This window comes from Saccopteryx bilineata, chromosome 6 (assembly GCF_036850765.1).
Source record: "Saccopteryx bilineata isolate mSacBil1 chromosome 6, mSacBil1_pri_phased_curated, whole genome shotgun sequence".
Classification (NCBI taxonomy): domain Eukaryota; kingdom Metazoa; phylum Chordata; class Mammalia; order Chiroptera; family Emballonuridae; genus Saccopteryx; species Saccopteryx bilineata.
The window spans coordinates 116,473,336-116,491,210 of NC_089495.1; the positions used below are offsets into that span (position 1 = coordinate 116,473,336).

The 17,875-nt window shown below is 39.6% G+C and overlaps 1 protein-coding gene and 1 non-coding gene across 3 annotated transcripts in view; both read left to right on the forward strand.

Moving 5' to 3' along the window:
* Positions 1-282: 282 nt before the first annotated feature.
* Positions 283-413, forward strand: LOC136309838 (small nucleolar RNA SNORA51). Its single transcript, XR_010726469.1, has one exon. It is a non-coding gene; the product is annotated as a small nucleolar RNA SNORA51 (small nucleolar RNA).
* A 3,962-nt stretch (positions 414-4,375) lies between these two features.
* Positions 4,376-17,875, forward strand: part of NBEA (neurobeachin) — a 740,071-nt gene continuing 726,571 nt past the window's right edge. For both annotated transcript variants that reach the window (XM_066236595.1, XM_066236597.1), the window contains exon 1: positions 4,376-4,678. In XM_066236595.1, coding sequence (XP_066092692.1) covers positions 4,379-4,678 — 300 coding nt within the window. In that variant the 5' untranslated portion in view covers positions 4,376-4,378. The remainder of the gene's footprint in view (positions 4,679-17,875) is intronic.

Sequence of the window (17,875 nt, forward strand, 5' to 3'; positions counted from 1 at the left end):
AAGATCACAAAGTACCAGAGGTAGGACTTAACATATCTTCTGAGCATTCACAATTCAACCCACAACAGTGTGTGCGCATGTGAAAAAAAAAAAAAAAATATATATATATATATATAGATGTTGTAATTTTTAAAAAGTAAAGTATTATGAAATGGCATTACTGAATTGAAAATAGCTTTTTATTACTGTATTTTTTAAAAAATAAACAGACATGAAAAGAAATCTCAGGTATGAGTCAAGGAGTCTAAGAAATTTTTTTATTGATAAAAAGAATTGTACATTGGCCTCCCAATGCTTACTGCAGGCTGTGTTCTTACACTGACTGTACAGAAAGAGGAGGCAGAGTAAACCCACCCATCTACACCTCAGCCCTGGCTCTTTGCCTGGTCTGTATTGTGAATGGGGGGACATGGGAAAAAAAAAAGAAATAGAGTTGTACACATAAAAAAGACTGAGAGCCTTTGATACAGAGTTCATGTCAGGAATAGAATGAGATAAAACTATATAGCAAGTAAGCAAAAGTAATGTATGGAGGCCTTTGGTAACAAGGTAAATTACCTAGGTTTCATTTGTTAGGCAAAGAGAATTGCTAGTCATTTTTCTTGAGTGGATGACATGTATGCCTGTAGAAGCTATTGTGATTACCAAAGTAGCATCCCAGGTTGATGTTCTATCCACTATGCCACTACTTGGTCAGGACATATAACTATCTTTCATTGCAAAATACAATAAGTCTCCAAGTTACAAACATCTGAATTACAACTCTTCCTTACATATGGAGTGCCATAAGGTGTCTTGGTAATCAAATGCAGTTGGATATCAGTGAATATGACATCATGGAGTTACTTGACTCCCATAGCAAAGAACTAACCAATGAAGACCTTAGGAAACTAGAGCAACAGATGATAGCATTTAGGGAAGAAAACAAGGACCTAGACACTCTAGAACTGAACATTTCTGTACAAAAAGCCGATGCTTTTCGTTTCATTGAAGCAAGAATGGCAATTAGAGAAGCAAGATTCTGGTACAGAGAGGTTCATCAAAGTTTACTGTACAGTTACTGAAGGCCTGAGATGCTACAGGGCCAATTATGATGAGAGAAAGAAAAGCTCTGTACAAACCTCCCTTGATGCCTACTTCAAGGGACTGACTCTAGCTGCAGAATCAAACTCTGACTCTCTAACACCAGTCCCATCCTTTCCAACAAGTCCATCATCTTCTGCATCATCCAAGATTGTTTAACGATCCAAGATTGTTTAAGGGTGTATTTGGAAATGTTTGAGTATTCATATGCAAAAGATGAAAAAATAAATAAATACTATGTTAAGACAAATATCTGTCTATGTTGCATTTAATAGGTAAATGTATCTGTTCCAATTTACATGCAAATTTAACTTAAGACCAAACCTACAGAACCTATTTTGTTAATAATCTGGGGACTGTCTATAGTGTTAATGCAAATGCTAAGTTAATTGTATATTTGCAGAGAAATAGGCAGTGGCTTACTTTTCTAAACTTTAAGCTTTTGGGGTAGTATTGAAAACCTATAACTGTGCAATCATAAAGCCTTATATATGGTTATACATACAAGTTATACATACATACATTGGTCTTACATGTATTTATAAGTCATTCAACACATATTGTGCCTGTATACTAAGGGTACAAGAACACACTTAATGCATGCTTTGCTGAGTTGAAATTATTTCACTGAATTCTCACTCCTGTTAGTGAATGAGGAGACTGAGCTCAAAAACTTGGCTAGTCTGCACGGGTAGTAAGTGAGTGTGCTTCCAAAGCTTGTGCACTTCCCACAGTACCACAGCACCCAGTGAGAGGAGCTGACAGTGTACTGGAGAACACGTTTTATTTGGTAAGCTCTTTTAAATATCTCCGATAATGAATTAAGCATACAACAGAAGTGGGGTTTTCCTACTTTGAAACAGTGATAGCCTCTCTGCATACTCCTTATCTCTAACAAAGAAAAATAACAAGAAAACAAAACCAAAATGCAAACACTCACTGCTTAACAAACAAAACAAAATAAAAGCAAAGATATAAAATGATGTTATGCTATTCATTTAGAAAGAAAATAAAGTTCAAGTTGTTACTGTCACAGCTCTCATGCAAGAAGTTTAAAAATAGCAAGAGGTTGAACCTTAAGTCATACAGTGTGGAGCAAAAGTAGGTTTACAGTTGTTCAGATGGAAAATAAGAAAATAATTAATAAATAATAATACAAGAAGAGACTCAGATTTCAAGTATTTGCAACTGTAAACCTACTTTTGCCTCACCCTGTATATGCCCAAGTGGAGTGATGAGCTTTCAGTATGGATTTATATATTTACGATAGATATATCATTTTAAATTTGCAAATGAAAATAGTGCTTATAAAAGTAGATGATACACATTTGGGACACAGTGCTATAGGTGGACATATATGTCACAAATTTTCAGTTATAGAATATCTAAGTCACACTATTAAAAGTTACTGGCTTTGTACATTTTCCAGTTTCAACCATTCTAGCATTTTACAATTCAATTGCTATTTAATTTTAATGGATGGGCCAATTACCAGTTCTTTCATAAATTGTTGTTTAACTATATCAGTAACTCAATCTCTCCAGTGCAAATAAACACACAAACAAAAGCTAATTTTAAGCACTGGTTTTGTTATAAATGATGCATAGTAGTTTAGAATTTTACCATGTTCTAATGTCCTGGGACTTAACTTGACTAGCCAGTCCAATTTAATATGCAAATTATGACAGATTCATATATTGACAAGTAAACTGATTTCAATATTCCTCAAATATTTGTGTATTTCTAGTGGCTTTTAATATATCTTTATTGAAAAGGACATAACTTATGAAATATTAAAGAAAATTACATCCTTCATTTTGAGGAAGAAAACGCAGTCATGCCCATTTAGTTTGAATTCAATACTAGAGCGAGATCACTGTGTACATATCAATTTTAAACTAAAAAGTATTATTTCCTTTTTTATCTGCGCGGACACAGAAATGCACTTTTCATCACAGATCAAGGCTGTCAGTGAGGAACTACTTATGCTTTTAGATAATTTCAAAACCCTCTGAAGTGTGCATGCCTAAGAAAATGGGAGTCATCATCATGAACCGGCCTCGTACCTGAGGATCCTCAGGGATTTTTATTTTTCTTCAAACGCGGGGTTTGCTCCCAGCAAACGACCCGGCAGTGTCCCAGGGTGCAGCTTTTGTAGGCTGGGAGGTGAGCTCCTGAGCCGTTTGCTGCTCAGAGCTCCATCCACGGCGGATCACTGTTTGACAAGTTCTGATGGAAGTTGTATCCGCGTGTGCAGGTGTCGGCCTCTTTCCTGGCCCAGGAAGCCCCATTCCGCTTCACCTGGGTCCTTCCCCACGGTGCGATTGTTTCTCGCCCGCCACTTGTAATTGGGAAAATTCCGGGAGGGATGGACACAGAGGGGCAGAAAGAGGTCGTCTGACACTTCCCTACCTTACAAGGCACGTGGCGCTGCCGGACGCGACGCTGCCTAGTAAGATGATGGACCTCCTCCCGACAAGAGGGTACCGAGGGAAGGAGGCGGTGGCCGCGAGAGCAGGACACACTCACTGCGTCCTTCCCGGCAGGCAGAATCCACCCTCCAGGGGGGAACGAGGAGGAAGCCTCCCTCACTCCCCGCCCCGCCTCTGCCCGCTGGCCCCGGAGTCTGGCAGTCAACCCCTTGCACCTGCTCACCGGTCCCCGGGTTCGGGGCTCCAGGGGAGGGGCCAGGGGTGCCTGGTGGGTGGGTGGGAAGGGAAGGAGGGCAGGGCGAAAGAGGGGGTGCACCCAGGGCTCCGCCCCCGGAGGCGCTGCGCAGGCGCAGTGGCCGCTACCGCAGGCAGGGGGCGGCAACATGGCGGAGTGAGCGGCGGCGTCGAGGCTTCACAACAACGGTGGCGCCCGTAGCCGCGGCAGTCGCGGCGTCAGTAGCGGCGGGTATCCGCCGGCTCCTCAGCACCGGCCGGCACCGTACACGGCCCCCCGCGCCCCTGGGCGTTGCAGACCGGCGGCAGCATCTCCGCGAGGGGCGGGGGACAGAGGAGGCGGCTGCACAGGCACAGCTGCTGGGTGGGCACTGCCGCTCGCGGGCAGCGGATCGCGGCGCAGCCACCGCCACTGCCGGGAGTGAGCCCGAGAATAAGGCGCCGCCTCCGTTGGGGAGGGCTCCGGGACCGGCGGAGCTGCGGCGCAGACGGGGAGAGGGCCCGGCGCCGCGGCGCTGGTGGATGCTGGGGCTCCGAGGCGACGGCCGGGGGGCGGGGGACCAGGCAGGTATAGCGGTGCCGCCGGAGGCCGCGCCTCTGCTCTTCCCGTGCCCTCAGGAGGGGGGCCCATGGCGAGCGAGAAGCCGGGCCCAGGCCCGGGGCTCGAGCCTCAGCCCGTGGGGCTCATCGCCGTCGGGGCCGGAGCCGGAGGCGGTGGGGGCAGCAGCGGCGGCGGCGGCGGCGGCGGGGGCAGCGGGATGGCGGAGCCTCGCGGGGCGTCCGGCTCCGGCCCGGTGGTGCTGCCCGCGGGGATGATTAACCCTTCGGTGCCGATCCGCAACATCCGGATGAAATTTGCAGTGTTGATTGGACTCATACAGGTCGGAGAGGTCAGCAACAGGGACATCGTGGAGACGGTGCTCAACCTGGTAAGGGACTCGCGTGTCTCATCTGCCTCCCAGCCCCCTAACCCCCCGCGATCCGAGTCACCGCGCCGCGTCCTCGCGAGCCCGGTCGTTCCGCCGGCTTGGCTAGCGGTGACCTGCCCGCGCGCTGCGCTGCCCTCCGCCTCCCCGCTCGCTCGATCCGGTCCTCCGGCCGCTGCGCGCTGCCCAACTTCATCCCGCTTAGCCCCGCTCCTCTGGACGGCGGGCACGGTCGTTTCTCGCCGTGCGGGGTTTGGGGCCACAGGGGAGTTTTGTTGGGGAGGAGAGGAGGCCTCTTTTTCTCTGAGGTCCTTTCTCCCAAGCTAGTAAGTGGCCGCGGTGTCGCTCTGCGAGGATCAAAGCTTTGCCCCTGGAGCCCGAGTCCCCCGGTGCTTCGCAAATGGGACGAGCGCCTTAGCTTGAACTGGAGCAGCTGGGGTGTGATGTTTCCGATTCTGGAGGAAAAATGATGCAGTTTTGCATCTGCTTTGAAATCTATGCCGAAGCTGTGATGTGATGGAGAGTGTTGTGACTCTGTCACCCTTCCCCCCCGCCACCCCCCCCCCCCCATCTCATTTTAGGCAGCCTTTCTTTGTACTATTGACCTGAATATGCTGACCCCTTTAGTCATTTTATTTTTTGTACCCACAGGGTGTTAAAATGTGAGGGCACCAAATCACACAGGTTGGTTTCCGTTGTTGTCTTAGAGAGCGTGGCTTATGATAAAGATGAAAGGAAAGGTGTTAGATACAGCCCCAGGTTTTGTTTGTTTTTTCATGATAAGAAAGAGTTACTGCAGAACTGTGTATGACTTAGTGTTTTGCGCTATCTACAGAGGTTAAGAAGTAAGAAGCTTTCAAGGTGTCAGGGAGAGAAAAAGGAAGAAATAAGGAGAAGGGAATCATGAATCGCACGTAATTAAGAGTGGTTCGTTTTTAATGTTTTGTAAATGCAGTTTTTGCTGCAGCAAAGCTTTTCAGCAGTTTCTTTTACGATAGTCTTTAACATACAGTAAGGCTGCATTTTGGAAGGCAAGGCTTACATCAGGAGTAATCAGTTGACCATTGTATTTGGTAAGGAGTCACAGCAATATAGAAGTATGCTTGCAGGGAGATATTATAACACCCATGTAGTCTGACTTCTAAACCAAATCATTATTTTTATTTTGATCTATTGGAAAACCGAAAGGAAGCTGCAGCTATACCAGCGGCACAGATAATATATACATTTTATGAACCTCTTAAATTCACAGAAAAGTTAAAGCAATTTTTTTTCTTTTTGCTAGTGTTCAAGTCAAAGGTAGGAGCACACCAGTCTTTGTTATATTTCTTACTGTATAAAACACCTTTTTGTGCTTCTCTTACTGTTTAAATATATCACCACAAAAGTCAGTTATAAGTTGGGTAATGTTATCACATTGGTGTAACCAAATTTTTTTCAAAACACTAATAGAAACATTGTTGGGAATTTTAATTTTACCAGCTGCAAATGGGAAGTTAGTACTTGTTTGTTTGTTTTTCCCTTTTTAAAAGAAAAGGTGAGAGCTCAAAATATGTGTTAGCAGGTATGTATTTCTGTAAATTTAAAAGAACATATTTAAAGTGTTCTTGCAGTTTTCACCCAACCAATACCAATTCTAGAGGGTGTGATATTAGGTTATTTAAATTACTATTTGTGTGCTTATTTAACATATATTAACGTGTTAAGAGGCAAAGAGCTCTCACAAATTGGAAACTGATTTGAATGTGTAACGGGGTCTGTTGCGGCAGAGATGTCTGCTGGATCCATTCTTAACAGATGAAGTTCTGTAGATAAACAGTTGATTAGGAAAGGAAGTGAAGTATTTCTTTCGAGGTATAGAAGACATTTAACCCTCCTTAGTGTAGTGAAAATCTGGCATGAAGTCTCAGTATGCAAACATTATGGTAGAGATGAACTTCATTGTTAAACTTAGAGTCATCAGGAATGAGGCAGTGCTGAAATGGTATATCCCCAATCTACTTAACACCTTGTAACTGCTTTGATATTTGGAATCAAAAAGTTAAGTTTAAAATTTTTCTGTATGTAATTTAAAGATTGCAATAAGTCTTTAAATGGAAACTTTTAAGGAGATGAATAAATGACAAAGGAGCTATTTACTATTAAGTTTTAATTATATTAATTGTGGAATATGAAGTGTCATATTTCTTGAATTATAGATGTAGAGTTTTAGCTTTCCAATAGACTTACGATGAAAATGTCAAGTGAAAACTTAAGCTGATTCTGAAATATTTGGAAATCTTAGAAGTTTTAAAAGTAATTATCAAAACGTAATTCTATTTGCTTAATAAATCCAGTAAAATCCATTTAGGGCACTCAGTGATCTGTTAGAGATTGGAAACTTCTAGTATTATCTGTAAAATTAATGTTTTTCAATTTTCAATCTTAATTTAAACATTAAATAACAATGATAGGCGAAAATAGTGTAATATCTTATTACAGTGCCCTTTATAACAGAAAAGAGAAAACTATGAAACTTTGAAAGTTTCTACCTGAAATAATACCCTTGTCTTAGTCACCGTTGTCAAAATATTTTTCTTTTTTCCCCGTACATTCTTTGTATATGAGAATACTAATACTGGTATTTAGGTGCTATTTCTCACATCCCTAAACCAAAGAATGAAAAGTTTTCCACAGTCAAGTTTAAGCATGCAGTAAAATATAAGACTCTTCAACTTAGCTATGGCTATCATTTTTCTGCTTTTGTTTGCCAAAAGTAGAAATGTGTTTTTATTACTCAGGTGGATGGTGCTAGTTTATTCAAGAATCACCAATGTAATGAGAAATAAAATGAATAATTTCTATTGTAGATGGATGTATTTTATATATTGATATTGTCATTAACTTAACAATCAGATATGGGATGTGTAGATGGCATCAGGAAGATGAGTACATTAGTTTGTAAATAACATGAGAGTATACATCAAGGATTTTGCATTGTAGCTTTAGCAATGAAACAAATTGATTATCAACAAACTTTGATATAGGGAGGAATTATTTAATGTGGCAGTAAAAGAGTATTTAACAATAGAAAAAGTTTATTGGTTGTTTCAATTACAAAATGGACATACTACTTAATGCATTGCTTTCTTAACATATGTTTACATAATATTTTTCCTTTCTTGAGGTAAATGTTATGTAAATATCATGTGTTCTTTATAACATGAAAGTTTTTCTTACCAAATTTTTAACTTAAAAATATTTTTAGAAAAGATAAAACAGAGGACTGATGTTTACTTAACAAAAGAATGCACAATAGGGATTTTTTTGAATAGCTATCTATAATTCTATAACATTTAATTTGTAGATTCCCCTCCCCCCATGAATTACTGTGTGATATATGTGTGATATATCAGTGTATCTTTAGTTGTAGAAAAAAATACTTGCTCTGATCTTTTTTTAAATTCACATTTAAGTGGCACATTGTATACTGTATTGAAAGCCTAACAAGATACTTGGAGGGAATTTTGTGGGCTAAGTTCCTCTCTCTTGGTATATTAACCATAGTATTTTGGTTAAAAGGACATTATTAAGTTATTCTTCTATACTTGAATGTGACAGTAACTTTTATTCCTTGGTATTTTTTATTTGAAGATTGATAATCAGAATAATTTTCAGTTTAAAGATATTTAATATTTCACAAACAGCGTATGTTTTGTATTTGAACTAAATTTATTTTTAAAATATGAAGCTGTATTTTAGAAAGATAGAAGTCTTTAATATTAATACAATCACATTTACTTATGTTAAAAGAGAATTTCTTGCATAATTTATGTTGCCATGTAAGCTTTTTATATTTAGTTGAATTATATTTTATTATTGCTATTGGATGTTGAAAATTAATTAAAATTTATGTGTAAATATTGAAGTTTCATATCTTGAGTTCTGAAATTTTCCACAGAAATATTAATATAGTCATAAAATGACACTAAAGCATTAACATTCTATAACCAGTCTTAATCAAGTTATAATAACTTTAAATCAGTATCTTACATATTGCTAGTCAGTTTTTGGCAAATACTATGCTGTTAATTAAATGTATCTCAAGGATCTCTCTTCTTTTGCTATATTTTCTGTAACACAGTGTGAGGGAATTTGTTGGTTCTAGCAGACCCAATCCCTATTGCTTCAACGATGCAGCTGCATTATAAATTCAATCATCCACATTTTTTACTTTGCATAAGTTTCTTGGTTTTCCATTTCTTGCCTGTACTTCTCATATTTTATGCATCATCCGTATATCTCCTTTTATGAAGATATACCTATCACTCTCTGGTATTATGGCTTAAAAATGGTTCCTGTCAAATGCTGTGAACTCCAAGAAGGCAGGAGCCTGTCTTACATATATTTATTTTTTGTATTTCTGGCTCTTGGATAAGTTAATGCATTTTGGACATGTAGGATAGCATTATTAGGGAGAAGACCAGTTTCTGAAATTCTGTTCAATAGTAAGGATGAGATCTAAGATCCTGAAATAAATTAGAATTGTGAAATTAATGTATTGATTATTTCTATGACTAGAAATTGTGTTGAATATGTATGATCTTATTTATGTAGTATGTAGTCATTATTATATATGTTGATGTTATTTTGAACTGTTATCCTGCAATAAGTAAGAATCTGATAAAAACTTCTTTTTAGTAAGCCTAATGTGTATGTGAAATTTCTAAGCACATAAAAAATTACTGTTAACAAAGAATGCATAATACATTGATTAGAAATTTAAAAAATGATTGTTAGCATGTGTCTTATTAACAGGAATAGTGGATATGTGTTGTTTTTGTTTATCTAGCATACATTCCCCCTTTTGGTATTGTAATGGGGAGCCACAGGATCAGTCACAGGACTTGTGCTGGAACTCTTTCTGTTGGGGATGTTGAGCAAGTCATTGGATCCCATAGCTGATGGTGCATGCCTGTGTTAGAATCTGACCAAATAAGAATCTGAGAATAAGAAATATATTTGGGATTCTCCTTGAGAACCTGCATTCCTCTCTGTCTCTAGTACTTATCTTCTAACCATTAATTCTATCTTTTAAACCTTATTATTATTAGCTTCAGGTCCTTTTAAACTGGGTTTCTGTCACTTGTAAATGGAAAGGATTCTTACAAGCATAGACATTACTAACTGGAAATGGGGCATTGTAAGGAGCACACCTAAAATGTTGTAATGAAGTGCAAGGCAGTGAAGACCTTGCTTTCCCTACCAATTCCTGCTTTAAATTGTCACCTGTATTATCTTTGCCAGGAGAACTAGTCAGGCTGGAACTTTAGTGATACTTAGTGTTTTGGCCACTTCTTGGTGCCTTTGACAGTGAGGAATTAGCTTTGGTTCAAGCTAGCATGCTTGATATCATAGAGGGAAGAGAATATTATCTTTCCAAGTAAGAGAGACCCTTTCTGCCTATAGCTACCAATTAAGATAGCAGAGAGCCAGAATATATATCAAGAACCTTGAAAGTTGAAAGCCTGATTTTTTTTTTACCCCATGCTAAAGTTGGTAAGAGGAAAGATAGGTTGTGAGGCCAGTGGCCCCCACAGTTGTGGCCATGCAGGTTCAGATTGGATTCGGGCAGACGGTAAAGAAACAGTGGAGCCAAAACATGGTGGGCCATTTCGTTTATTGAAGTCTCATACTGGTGGACGAGCAAACAGACAGGGAAAAACACCCCTTTCATTCAGAGTTACCAAAGCTCTGACACATTCTCTGGTTCCACAACCAGGAGAATCTTCTCTGGTTCCTTCTAGAATCAAAGGCTCCACCAGTCTCAGCGGAGGTCACAAAGTGCCTCAGCTCTGGTTTCCCATGTTCCCCCCCCCCCCCAGCAAAACTGCCTGGACCCACAAAAGACCCTCCTCTAGCAAACATGAACAAAACAATGGTTCCTCCCAAGTAGGAAGGTAATCCACAATTAGCAATCAACTTCCCTGCTCTGAGGGCGAGCACACACAGTGGCTGCCCAGCGCCATTTTTTAACCATAAAAATGAGCAAACTCAAAAAGTACAAATTTTACAAACTCATTTGCCCAACATAGGTGTTTACTTGAAAACCACGTAAAGTTCCGCTTTATAAGCTTCTCTCAAGCACCTCACATTTATTTCCAGATTCCTGACCAAGGAATACCTGACCAAGGAAATACCATTGGTATAAATGGTACCAATCCATTTACTAGAGAACTTTCAGAAAGGCTGCAAGCAGGGACAGGTGCTGGAATAGCCGTGCCTCACACAGCATATTGTCTCACACAGCTCTTTTCACACTGCTTCAAGGGTTCAGGGGAGGCCCCCTGCGAAGGCCTATTGCTATGAGACTGAGTATTGCTATGAAACTGGAAAGGTGGGACTCCAGGTTGGTGTGCTGTTTCCTGACAAGATCTCTTCTGGCTTCGGTTGCCTTGTTCAACCAGTTGCCTGAAGTAAATTGACCAGAAGCTTAGGAAGCTTTTAGGGAAACTGCTTCCAGGGTAACCTCAAGCCTGGTAAACAAAGGCCTGTGTTCTTATATTTCAAAGGCAGTTCTCAGTAAGAGGAAATGAGCTGCTAGCAGTACAGCAACAAGGAAGAAAATTTAAGGCCATGGAGGGTAATGGTCAAGGGAGGTCTTCTGAGATACCATATCTCCCCATGTATAAGATACTTTTTTCGAAAAATTTCGGATCCAAAACGTGGATGAGTATTATACAGTGGTTGCAGATTTTTTTTACTTGCATTTTTCATAGATGGAACTGAGGATGAGGCAATATATGAAAATAGTGATTCAGACACAGATGACGACAAGCTAATGGATGGGAGTTTTGACAATGATGAGAAGTTGTATGAATTTTCTGATGAATAAAACTTGAGTTCAATAACTTTATGTAATATATATTTTTTCAAATTTCAGGCCCCCAAATTAAGACATGTCTTATACATGGCAAAATATGGTAGTAGTAATGAGTACTTCCAGATTGCTAGGACAGGGAACTTTTGCTACTCTGACCATTACTAGTATATGGTCTGTGCTTTTAATTAATGACTGTGGTTTATTTTACCTTCACTTTTTTAAGGAATTTAAATTATTTTATTTTATTTTATTGATTTTAGAGAGAGAGGGAAGGGGGGGGGGGAGAGAGAGAGAGACAGAAACATTGATCTGCTCCTGTATGTGCCCTGACTGGGGATCGAACTGGAAACCTCTGCGTATTGGGATGATGCTCTAACCAACTGAGCCATTCGGCCAGGCCTACTTTCTTCACGCTTTTAAGTGAGAGTTATTATTTATGTTCTTTTACTGTTATATATTATCGTATATAAAATTATAAATTTATGTAGCTCAATTGTCTGATTATGAGGTGACACATAAAAGAATGTACATTTAGTTCTGACCAATTGTTGATAGCTCAAAGATTTCAGACTTCTGGCTGGATACAATAACTTGACATTGTCTTTGTCTCTCTTCCTTCCCTATGGTGCGATGATGAGTGCATTTTTTGCTGTGCCTAAGGTAGTAGTATTGTTAGTCTTCATTAAATAATAGTGAGGTACCATGAATAAGAAGAAAATTACAATTAAAAATAAAATTACCATTGTTTTCTAGGTATGCTAAAATAGTCCCAAATGATGTTGTTGGACATGGACATGTAAAATGTAACTGTTTTGAATGACATTTTTACAATATGTATCAAGAGGTTTTTGACATTAGTCCTTAATTCTTTTTTTTTTTTTTTTTGTATTTTTCTGAAGCTGGAAACGGGGAGAGACAGTCAGACAGACTCCCGCGTGCGACCGGGATCCACCCAGCACGCCCACCAGGGGCAAAGCTCTGCCCACCAGGGGGTGATGCTCTGCCGCGACCAGAGCCACTCTAGCGCCTGGGGCAGAGGCCAAGGAGCCATCCCCAGCGCCCGGGCCATCTTTGCTCCAATGGAGCCTCTGCTGCGGGAGGGGAAGAGAGAGACAGAGAGGAAGGAGAAGGGGAGGGGTGGAGAAGCAGATGGGCGCTTCTCCTGTGTGCCCTGGCCAGGAATCGAACCCGGGACTTCTGCACACCAGGCTGACGCTCTACCACTGAGCCAACCGGCCAGGGCAGTCCTTAATTCTTTAGATTAACAAAGAGTTACCTGTGGACAAGTATGGGGATTAAATGTAGTTTTATGACATAAAAATTGGCCAAAACCTAAATCTTTGACAATAGAAAAGGTTAAATAGATGTTTTTAGGTTCATGTTATAGAATATCATACAGTCATTAAAACTTTATATGCCTCAGTTTCCTTAGGATAAAAGGGGATATCTACCTTAAGGTTGTTGTACAGATTAAATGAAATACCTGTAAACTGCCTGGTACAAAGCTAACTTTATTTAGTATTCACTGTTGTTATTTTTATTCCTGTCCTGAGCCTGAGGATCATGCGATCATAGAAAAAAAATAATCTGTCTAAAACTGAGCAGTCCTGTTTTAGTTTGCAGTACCTGAGCCTGGTGCACCAGTCAGAGAACAGATCTCAGGTACTCATAAATCATGATCTCCTGATGAAACATAGAAGGTCCATTCTCCTCAATCTTGCATATTCTTTAACAGTAAGTGCCTGGGTAGTTCTTCCTCATTTCCTATTTTGAGTGAAGTGGGTGGAAAATGGGGCAAAAATAGACATGAGTTGATACAGGTTCTTTTGCCTGGAATCCTTTCCATCTCTTCCATCTCTTTCTTCATGTGTCTAAATTTCACATGTAGATCTAGTAGGACATGAATTATGATCGTAGGTATTATTTACCTCCCTCTGGGAACATTAGATTAAATATTTAGAAGACTACTTGAGTAACAAAGCTAAGGGGTAGGTTAGAGGTATAAAAACTATTTTGTGATCATTTGTTTTAGAAAATATTAGCCTATATTTTAATAGCTCTTAACTGTTACAGAGTACATGTGAAATCCATCAACTAATTCTCAGAATAACCCTCTTTGCAGATACTATTCTTTCTCTATAGATATGGCAACAAAGGCTGCGGAAAGTGTGAAGTAGTTAGGCAAGGTTATCTGGATATTACAATAATCCGAGTTGGGACTCTCGCCTTCAAGATGCAAAAGCTGGAGTCTTTTCCAATGTTAATTGAAATGTAGCTACTTAGTAATTATTCCAGAGGCCAGTATTCTGTGAAGAGATGACTTAGAAGCGGAGGGACCAGCCAGTCTCAGTGAGTTGATTTTGTGGTAGGGAATGCTGCCCATAGAGGACTCAGGACAAGCTGTTCACAGGAAATAAAAATGAATGTAGGACAGTTGGATGGATTTGTACACAAAAGTGATTGAGCAAGGACTATATTGTAGATAAACTTTAAGTTTTTGGGACTAATTGGTTGGTTATATAGTATTATTTATAAATGGTAACTAGCTTTGAATTATATACCTTTTCACTAGGCAAAATGTGGATACTTTAGATATTACTATGAGCCAGAATAATAGTAAACACTTATATATCTATTTTATATATGACAAATACATTTGTTATATATTAACATTTATTATATGAACCACTACATATACTGTATTTGCTCGGATAAGACAAATAAATGAGTTATACATAGATGGAATTATACTATAGTTAATACAATTTTCCATAATTGTGAGTCCTCTCTCAGTTTACTAAAGTAGAGCAAATGTTGATTAATAGCAATTTTTAGCCTGACCAGACAATGGCGCAGTGGATAGAGTGTCGGACTGGGATGCGGAGGTCCCAGGTTCGAGACCCCAAGGTCGCCAGCTTTGAGCGCAGGCTCATCTGGTTTGATCAAAGCTCACCAGCTTGGACCCAAGGTCGCTGGCTTAATTAAGGGGTTACTCAGTCTGCTGAAGGCCCATGGTCAAGGCACATATGAGAAAGCCATCAATGAACAACTAAGGTGTCGCCACGAAAAACTGATGATTGATGCTTCTCTTCTTTCTCCGTTCCTGTCTGTCTGTCCCTATCTATCCCTCTCTCTGACTCTTTCTGTCTCTGTAAAAAAAAAACAACCCAAAAAACAAACAATTTTTATGGAAATATGAATGTCTAGGTTTATTTATCTTTAGCAAATACTTTTGTTTTCTGGAAAAAATGAACTGCAGCTTATTTAAAAATGGTATAAGTGTATTTCTTCTGTTGTTTAAAAATTGTTCACATGTGTGCAGGGAATTGGCTTTTATAGATTGGGTTTGGTTTAAACCTTATGGTTTTAATATCCTCTTCCAACCCCTTTTAAGTAAATGTTGGTTTGCTTTAATATAAGAAGTGAACTGCAGCTGAAGATAAGAGGTCTCTGCAAGGTTGGAAAGCAGTGTAGTTGCAGAAATGAGACTCAAAGCTAGATATTACAGGGTAGTTTCTTTTTATAATATACCATTCCCTTTGATGATGATGGTGGTGATAGCATATGTTTATACTTCTTGAATCCTTGCCAACCACTATGTTAATCATATGATATTTATTTTCTCATTTTATCTTCTTGATTGGAATGTAAAAGCGTCAGTAAAATAAAAGTAGTCATTGCCCTTCTAAATTAAACTAAGTCTGGTATCTTAATAGATAAGTGTTTTCAGTTTTAATCATATAAGCAGTATTTTATTATATTATAGAATTATTTTACTTGATTTGTACTAATTCTCTATAACTTGATTACCTTTCAGAGTCCTTAAATTTAAATTAAGTATTAAAAAAATTTTTTTTGAGACAAAAGAGAGAGGGACAGATAGGGACAGACAGACAGGAAGAAGAGATGAGAAGCATCAATTCTTTGTTGCGGTACCTTAGTTCATTGATTGCTTTCTCATATGTGCCTTGACCAGGGGGTGACAGCAGAGCAAGTGACCCCTTGCTCAAGCCAGCGACCTTGGGCTCAAGCTGGTGAGCCTTGCTCAAACCAAATAAGCCTACGCTCAGGCCACCGACCTCGGGGTTTTGAACCTGGGTCCTCCTCATCCCAGTCTGACGCTCTATCCACTGCGCCACCACCTGGTCAGGCTAAATTATTTTTAACATTTTATGAGAGGTGAAGATGTCAGTCATCAATGGAAGAGTATTTTTTATACTGTATTGAGTGTTACTTGTTAAATAATTACTGCATTTTTGAAGTCACCATGTTCTTTCAACCTTTGTCTAAAGAACTCCTGCTGCTGTTTCAGGATTTAGCTCTATCACTCCTTAAGGTGACATCTTCCCCAATCTCCCCCTGAAAGCTCTTTTCCTCCATAAGGTTTTGTTATTACCTCAAGTTTAGCAGTAGCATATTCTATCTTAATTATGTGTTTTTACTTATTTACTTTTTTTAGATTTTATTTATTTACTTTTATTAGAGAGAGAGGGGAGAGAGAGAGAGAGGAAGAGAGAGAGAGAGAGAAAGGGGGAGGAGCAGGAAGCATCAACTCCCATATGTGCCTTGACCAGGCAAGCCCAGGGTTTTGAACCGACAACCTCAGCATTTCCAGGTCGACGCTTTATCCACTGCGCCACCACAGGTCAGGCCATTAATTATGTGTTTACTTGTCAGGCTACCCTGGAGATATCGAATCCTTTGAGATCAGAACATTATCTTATTTAACTTGGTATAATAAGTACTTACATAGAATCTGAATTTTTTTTTTGTGCTAGTGATGAAGATTTTTTTCACTTTTGATTTAGTTTGCTTATTTTGGTCACTTCTGGCTTGGGTACAAATCTTGTCTTTTCTAGCTATTCTCGTTCTTTCATTTTCTGTGTTTGTCTCTTGTTTTAACATTTCAGTTTTTGTTTTTATCTTTTTTGAGAGAGGAGAATAGTTATATTTAGGTGTATATATGCATGGTCTATGTTTAAAAGGTTTTCCAGATATTGAGATGGGTGAGAAGTCCTTGCTTCTTCACGGCTGATATCACTGTATCACTTGAGTCAGAAAGAGATCAGGAAGGTTGAAGATCCTCCAGTCTTTCACAGAGTAGGAATTAACACCTAGATTTCCTGATTTTTAGTCCAGTGCTTTTTTTTATCTTGATGTTCTATAGTATTACTTTTTGTTGGCTTATTTGGGGTTATCCATAGTTTATAGTTTTAATAAAAAATAGTATGCCTCGCCCCTAACATTTTTTAAAATTAGGCTGGCTCAGAATACTTAAAGTGATGGTTAAATAAAGTACTGAGTAATCCTAACCTAGTGTTCTATTGCCAGAGTCAAGATACTCATTGGGCATTTAAAAAAGAATTGCATAGTCCTTACTTTAAATACCTGGAGGTTATAAGACTAGGATTGTAGAGTAGACATGGGTACAGTGTCTCTAGGTATTTTTCTGAAGCCCTTTGTTTATTTTATTTCTGAATTGCTGTTTCTTTATTATATTAACCTTGGAAACAGCACAGATAATTTTCAGGAGGCAAACATCATGTAGTTTAATTAAGTATATTTATCAAACTGTAACATTATCTATCATCTATCTATGTTTAAATGGTGTGTTAAAATATTTACTTAACACAAAAGAAAAGTCAAGGAGAAACAAGAACAAAAAAGATAGAGACATATAGAAAAAGCAAAATGGAAATGTAATTTCAACAATGTCAATGTTAACCCCCCCCATGTGAAATGTGAATAATGCTTTAGAAGCCACAAAATGCAATTTACAGAACTCCTTTAGAAGATGTTGACCCACCCCAGCCTAGAGAATGGGGGAGCACCAAGGCCCAGAGAGGACAGGAGCTGCCTCAGGACACCCATAGTGCCTTTCTGGTGTTGCTTTTTGGTCATCGAGGCCCTTTCTCTGTGCCCAACACCGTACTCAGTACTGGGAGGGTTTCACAAAAAAAAGAAGCCTAGGAGTTTAGGAGACTGGGGTGGTTGCATCCTGCGGATGATGGTCATTGGTGGGCTTGGAGTTGCCTACTTCATTTGGGCTTTGTGCTCTAGTGTTGGCTTTCTGGTAAATGCCACATTCCGTTTTGAAATCCTCACCCCTTAAAGTGTCGTACAGCAGGGTCTCTGAGGAGAGAGCAACTCTAAAGTGATTGTATTTCATACGAGGAGATGGGCTAGTTCCCCCCCACCCTGTGCACTCAGAACTTTGAGAGGGTGACCAGCTTCTCCTGGTTTGCTCCATATTGCCAACTGGGACATTTATTCACTTGTGTGTCTGCCTTTCACAAAGTGGAGGTATCTTGTGTGATATTCTAGTTGAGCCAGGAGGG